Source organism: Penaeus japonicus, unplaced genomic scaffold (genome assembly GCF_977035675.1).
Source record: "Penaeus japonicus unplaced genomic scaffold, GWHDUDI00000001_assembly GWHDUDI00000029, whole genome shotgun sequence".
NCBI classification, from domain to species: Eukaryota; Metazoa; Arthropoda; class Malacostraca; order Decapoda; family Penaeidae; genus Penaeus; species Penaeus japonicus.
Genome location: NW_028234431.1, coordinates 30450832 through 30458282, shown reverse-complemented (window position 1 = coordinate 30458282; position 7451 = coordinate 30450832). Strand labels below are relative to the sequence as shown.

Below are 7451 nucleotides of genomic sequence, written 5' to 3'. Positions count from 1 at the left end.
CATCCCCGACGGGGGAATTCTAGCCTTGAATGTCCAAATGCCGGGGCGTTCGAATTATTAGGCCTAAATCAATTGAATGGCTGTCACAATACTGTGCCGCCCGGCCACTGGGTTTTTGAATGCGCGGTACACATGCTGTACCACCCGTCCTGTGTGGGTTAACAAACATAAAAGGCTTAACAAACAATAACTAAGAGTTTCCAGTCTGATACTGACGGACTAATAAAAATTACCATTTCATGCTAACAAGCATTTTAGGGCAAATGATATCGAGATGAAGTCTCCCTTTGGTTATATAATCTGATCATCAATTGATGCCGTATGTTTTCTACAATTTATATCACTCTTGTGATAAGGTAAATCTGTACCCCTAGGCCTTGCGATATATGATTCAATGAAAGTGAAAGTATTCATCAACACAATCTGCTGCTGTATCATATGAAAGCAATGAAATAAAAGTATTCCCAATATCACTAACGTTGTTCGAGACCGATTAGCCTCTCAAAAGAAAACTCGACTGCAACATCATCCTCTTTGATCTTTACAGAGAAAATAATCAATGACAACGAACCTTCACACTGATCGCGAGGTAGCACCTTCCATCTCGTGTTGATGACCTGTTCCAAGATCTGTAGTGCATAGTACTTTGTCTGTTGGTTCTGGGAGAACTCTAAAATAGCATCAACCCGTGTCCATGCATCTGGATGTTCTTTCAGTGTGGTGAGAACTTCTTGCGCTATCCTTTGCTGTATGGGGCAAGTAAGACGTTAATCATATTCCTTTGGAGATTATTGCAATGTAATATATCAGGAGCCTTTTATCTCAAATTTTCAAATCATGACCAACTGACCGTTGCAAAATCTTACCTGTTCTCCGATTCCATTGTACATGCACCCAATTACATTATCTAGAAGGGGTATGTCTAGTTTCTGGTTGAAATCTAGGAGTTTGGAAGCTTCTACTGTCAAACTCATTTTCTCAATCTGAAAAGATATACAATATGTAAGTTTTAAAGAGAATAAAAAAGTACGTTGGATAAATCTGTGTAAATCTGCCATCAAAAAATGAAAATATGAACTTATGAAATTTGATCACAAAAAATATATTTATGCCACATTTTGAAATAGTGACTAATAGTAACATACAGAAATATCATCATATTTAATAACAGCCTTAATTAATACAAGCAATAAGGTCCTGTCAAACCAAGTCATAAATAATTGATTTAACTACACAAACTAATTACTCAAGAGTAATCTAAAGATATAAGATATATACCTAAAAATCTAGCATACACAACACATTTCCATCCATATCTTTGGCAAATTGTAACTTTCAAGAAATAACTGTAGCATGGTTCTAGGACGCATTCAACCAATGCACCTTCTTGATATGAAAATCCTATCATCTCTGCTAATTCAGAAGTCTTGCAATCTAAAATCTAAAAAAAATACCATTGGTGCTAAAATTTGGTTCTTTAAAATTTCAAGTCGACACAATAAAACATCAACAATGCTTAAGTTTACCCATTCTTATGGCTTCCAAACAAAACGTTAGCTCCAGTCATGGTCCTTAATCCTTCAGAGATATGGACAGTGCATAATTTGGCAATCAGGGGAAAATTACTGAACTATTTTGTAGCCCCCACTGTCAGGCTGGGTCCTAGAACTTAAAGGAGCCAGAAAATCTAATACCTTTTATGGAAAAACTGTATTGCACTACTTGTTTGCAATGCTTTGCAAACTAGAGCTGTGATATTAGCATTATTGGAATGCTTAAACACAATGTAGTATGAATTTTAATCTAACCGCACTCCTTTTATTGCCTGATATAAATCCAAACATTATTTTTCTGTATTTAGTACTAGAATGGCTGCATTTATTTGGCAGAGGGGTTAAAATTTTGATGCTAAAGCAATCCATCAGGAAATCTAGTAACATCTTTTGGACTGCTAATATGGTTAACCCGTCACGGATGGGCCTACGAAACTGATGCTGGGATGCCGTTCAACGGATTTGACGGAACAAGGGAGACTCAAAATCCGCCCCTAACTTCTCATTTATACATTAGAATACTAAATCTCTATTTTTGTGTGTGTTTCCTATGTGGTAGGACAATGACTAGACAATTTATTTCTGTAATTTACTCTTTTAGTCTCCAAAAAGGATGATGATACACTGTACACTCAGTGTAAAATCACAACCACAAATTTGCAGAAAAAGAGGTAGGAAGTTTGCCAAAACATTTTCTTCCTTGCAACACACACAAAAAAAAACTGATTATTTACAACTACATACACTCCAACAGCCAAGCTGGCAGTGGCACCTTCCCTGTCTTGCATTAGGTCAAAAATCATGGCATCAATGTGTTACTGTCTTCTGCATTGGGTTAAGCACCTGCTTCTCTTTCTGTTATTCATCCAGAGTTATGTTTAATCAACCCATTGCTGATGGGGCGCCCAACGAACTAACTGGTTGTCAGTGCGGGCGGTCTACGACACTAGCAGCACCAGCTAAAAATTAGAGGGACAGGGGAAGAGTTTTCTCCGCCCTCTGGGTAGCGAAGACTAATCCAAACAATATTTTTCCATAAATCTATCATAAAATGAGGGTTTAAGCTGACTTAGGAACCATGTAGCTCTGGAGCTAACTCTGTTACAGCCATAATACTTCATGACTTCATGTGTGCGCACTTCAACTGTGAGTACATCCCGATGTTGCATCATGCACACATTGACTCCCGTCTTTTAGGCCTAATCGGTGCCAACATGTATGTCATGACACCCGTACGCAATGGGTTAATCCACCACCTTCTTGCTCAACTTTAAGTAGAAAACAAACATCCTTTTCTCTCTCACATCAATCCAAACATATTACCATTGTAGAAATTTTGTATAGCACTTTTAAAGTGGCATCATTAAACATTACAACAGGTAAGTGCACTAGAGATGTAAGGATAAAGAGGAAATCAAATTCAAATTCACTGTAGATTAAAGCACTGTGCTTCCACAAAGAGTACTTTCTTGAATGTAAATACTGCAACATTTAGGTATAACACATTGCAATTCCTTACTTGCTCTCTCTTGTTTACATGCTACATTCCTCCTAATAGTCATGGTACCTCTTATTTAAAAAATCCTGACATTTTCTAGCATTTTGTTATGATCCAAAATCACATATGCTTACTTCAATATCTTATTTCTCAAAACTATTGTCCTAAAAATAACTGCGAGCTAAAGTTATTCAACATACATATTCTGAATTGCTGCATATATGCTCTTGCATTTATCAAAAGTGAGCTTACTGAAGGAGTAAAAAGCCTCAATGTGATAATCTATCATTTCTAGACAAATTATACTTATCAAACATCCTTTTGTTTCCCTTCAAATAAAAAGTAATGACATGTGTAAAACAAATATACTATTCATTGACAATGAAAATGCAACATCTTTAATTCCTTTTGTTATTGTAAAGTTAACTATATTTTGTGGAATAAAATATTCCTAAAGGTGTATACATATACAAGAAATGCGACCCTCGATTCAAATTGCCAGTTGACTCATCAATTGAAATTCAGTTATCACTTCATTATCATAATGATAGTTTAAACAATTATATGCTATTTATATGTTCTTGTATACAATCAGCACTTTTCCTCTTCCAATGGTACATTAATCATAATAAGATCTAGTTCAGTAGTACAATATGATTTTTTTTTTTTTTTTTTTGATCTTTGAATCATGAAATGAAAAAAAAAATTGTTCTTTGCCATCTTGTTTGCTGCCAGTTGACCCCCTAAAGGACGATAGCATTCATTTAAGGAGTCGGGACCACGACTTGCTTTTATGAGTAGAACAATGTGAAGCCTTTACTGCCTTATCTTTAGAATTGTAGCTCTTATCTGGGAGTATTTAACTGCTCTACATCCCAGGGGAACACAGAAGATCCACTGGGGCCAGGGGTCTAGCTTCGGGGAATATTCATTATCTTTAGTTATTCAACTTTACTTTTATTTACCTATCAGCTTATTTTGAATAAATCGTATTTGAAATCTTTCTCTATAAAGCCTGAAGACAGAAATACTTGGGAGGGGGGGGGGGGGGGGGAAGAGGAGGGAAAAAGAGAGGAGGAGGAGTAAGAGAGTAAAAGAAGAAAGAAAAAGGAGGGGAAATAGAGAGGAAAATGCAAGATTGAAAAACAGGAGGGGAAAGACAAGGATATGGAAACTTACTGCAGATGAGGATGAGAAATAGAAAGAGGTAAAGGAGAATAAGAAGGACAAGGAAGAAGAAGAGAGAGTGAATGAAGAGAAAAAATGGAAAAGAAATAAATGTGGAAGAGGAGGAGGAGCAGGAGGAAGAGAAGGCAGGGGGGATAAGCAAGGGTGAATGTGAAGAAAACAAAGTAAACAAAAAAGAGAATGAGAAGACAAAGGCTAAAAGAGAAAGAGAAACAACACAAACGGAGAAAAAACAATTAAAAAAAAAAAGATAAAAATCATTAAGTGACCTATCACAAAATCTTGATTTAAATGCAAGTGATTTCAACAGATCAAGTCAAACAAAAGCCAACAGTCCTCTAATTTCAGGAAACAAAATCAAAGGCATAAGAGTATGCTCATGACATAAAAAAAATGGGGAATCCCATTTCTATCTCTGACACCACATGCCATGCTTAATTACTAGTCATCATGCAAGTTTTTCCTGGTTTAAGTGTTCTGTTATCATAAAACTTAAATAACAATGAAGAACTTTGTGGAAGGAGAAGCAATGCTCCTGCAATGGGATTCCAATGTGTGCAACTTCAACTTGAGAATACTAAAGGAAAGCACTTTACCTTGGGAGCTCATTGCATCATGTCTTACAGTTGGGTTTTTCATCATGTGATCATGAGGAGGAAAACAGGCCTCATGCCACATCCAAGACTTAATAATAACAAATCCAAACATGTACTTGACTCATAATTAATCTGGCCTTGGCATTAAAATCACATAAGGGTGACTTTATTGATCATTTATCATTTCCTTAGAGTTATGTCCCCAGAATGGCCTTTCAACTTGAAAAAAGTATGCACTTTCTTTCTTAAACTGTTTGTTATTACTTTCTGAAGAAAATGCAGATTTCCATGAAACGATTGTCTTATGATCCTTTCTATGCACTCGGCTGGATTCACTCGGTAATGCTTCCAATGCACTCAAGAGCAACACACGCAAGCACATGCACACATGGAGGGAGGCAAAAATGGCAGGAGACTTTTCTTCAGGTAATCCAATCTCGGACTGCCTTTGCTCCGACACTCATCTTCTCTCTCGCAATCAAGCCACTTTGAAACTCACTGTCACTGGACGCACATCAAGTCTCACTCACGGGACATCAAGTCGCACTCATGGCACATCTAGTCGTACTCACTGTACATCACATTGTCTCACTTATGGCACATCAAGGCTCACTCATGGCATATCACATCGAGTCTCACTCACAGAACATCAAGCCTCACTCATGGCACATCACATCAAGCCTCACTAGACGCACATCAAGCCTCACCCACAGCACATCACATCAAGCCTCACTCACGGCACGCGCCTTCTACAACAATCCCCAATCGCTTTTCCAGCCGAAATCCCTTCACAGGATGAAGCACTAATTCTCACACCATCGTAATCCAACCACACTTTCAGCCAACCCACACCAAGACGGATCTCCTCTCGTAGCCACTTTTCCCCACTTCTCTCACGCACACGGCAGGAAAAGAAATGAAAATCCCGTGTAAAGGACGATCATTCATTCGTGTGTCTTCCTGTCCGCTCAAACTCTCACTATTCAATCATTTCATTTATCCACTTATATAACAGATATTTGCAGCATACTTCCTCCTTTTTCAAAACACATTCACAAGCAATGAACTTCACTTTGGGTATGTAAATAAAAGCATTAAAAACACAGGTCACACACTCACTATAACCTCCCTTCCTCACACGAGGTCAAAATAGGGTTTCTAAAAATGAAGAAAACACTCAAAACGAAGACAGATCCAACCCCATTCCATAAAAAAACTGAATCCAAAATAAAACCAAGATAACAATCACCAAACCTACCAAAACACGAATCCAATCTGCATAGGCCTATATTCCCCCCAAAAAAATCCGAGGTAGGCCTATCTCCACACACCCCGAGTTTTCAAAAAAAATAAATAATAATAATAATACAAAAATCAAACTAGGCGACATCTTTACCATCTTCTCCACTGCACAGAAGAACAAAGAGGAGACGAGACCCGGCAGAACTCGGAGAGTAAAAGGGGGAAAATACGAATTCGAAAAAAAGGTCGCAGGTCTCACGTGCACTCGATTTCCTACTAAGGTGAAAAGTTCCCTTCATTTGCACTCGATATTGAGTCCATCTGTGCCCATCCGAGGCGTTATATCACTACGACCCGCGTGGTTCAGAAGCTCAAGTCCAACTGGGAGGGTTCACTTGGAAGAACGATCGGGAAAATACCGGAAAATCAAGGAAAAGAAAACATTTCCCAACACGGCATTCCTGTGACTCGTGTAACTCGCCCGCCATTGACTTACCTTCTCTCTCGTCAATTCCTCGGTATTCTCTCGGTTGGGACATACACCGGTGGTTATTCCTAGCTTATAACAACTAAGTACATCGCCCAGAGCCGTTTGTGGTCATGAAAATAGGAATAGAGAGGGATAACGTGTCCCGCTGTGTTAACGCGTTCAATCCATAAGCCATGAAAAGTTCGGTTTGAAACTGGTTCAAACCGGATCGCGTGAGGAAGCTCTTTCGTCTATTTTCGCCTTTTATTCGGCCTTTGCTCGGCCCCGCGCCTCTCTTTCGGCGGGAGGGCACGCTGCTTTTTCTCTTTGCTCTCGGGGGCTCCGGTCGTTCTCTTAAGATAAAGGCTGGGGAGGGAGGTTTATGGACATTATTGGTGTTTTTCTTTGTAAGATGTTTCTACACCAGAAGCATGGATCGTCTTCCCGCGTTAAATCGGCGTCGCTGATTGGCCGACGGCGAGGCCAGCGGACCAATCGCGCGGCGGATTACAAACCGACACGTTTTCTTTGCGCCGATGGAAGATGGCGCGAATTTTCGAAACTGGAACGTGGTCATAGGTAGGCGAGTTTAAGGCAGGTCACTTTGGGTCTTTCCTCGCGAGATGTCTGACTGTCGGGGTCTGGTCTTGGAGTCTTCATGTCAATTTCGGAAGAGTACGAGAGAGTGTGTGTGCGAAGTTTATGAAGTTTGAGAAAGAGTGATATAAAGAAAGCTTATCTGGATGATATATTTGTGATTCCACTAACAGAACATATCACATGGACATGGTCGTGATTTTGGGTCGGTTTGGATATGCACACAGTAAGAAAGTAATATTTATGCAATAAATGAAACGAGATGCTGGTTGCAGGATAACAGACAACCAACTTCTTGAAAGCAGAAA

At 39.1% G+C, this 7451-nt stretch overlaps 1 protein-coding gene across 4 annotated transcripts in view; it reads right to left on the bottom strand.

Annotated features, from left to right (window-relative positions):
- The window catches only part of emb (exportin-1 emb), a 28177-nt gene extending 21183 nt beyond the window's left edge, over nucleotides 1-6994 (bottom strand). Inside the window, exons 1-4 of one of the 4 annotated variants that reach the window (XM_086554228.1) lie at nucleotides 6337-6566; nucleotides 4836-5102; nucleotides 867-983; nucleotides 572-746 (exon numbers count right to left, since the gene is read on the bottom strand). In XM_086554228.1, coding sequence (XP_086410354.1) covers nucleotides 572-746; nucleotides 867-974 — 283 coding nt within the window. In that variant the 5' untranslated portion in view covers nucleotides 975-983; nucleotides 4836-5102; nucleotides 6337-6566. Of the gene's footprint in view, nucleotides 1-571; nucleotides 747-866; nucleotides 984-4835; nucleotides 5103-6231 lie in introns of all 4 variants that reach the window. The other 3 variants (XM_086554225.1, XM_086554226.1, XM_086554227.1) reach the window with 3 other exon arrangements.
- Nucleotides 6995-7451: the final 457 nt, after the last annotated feature.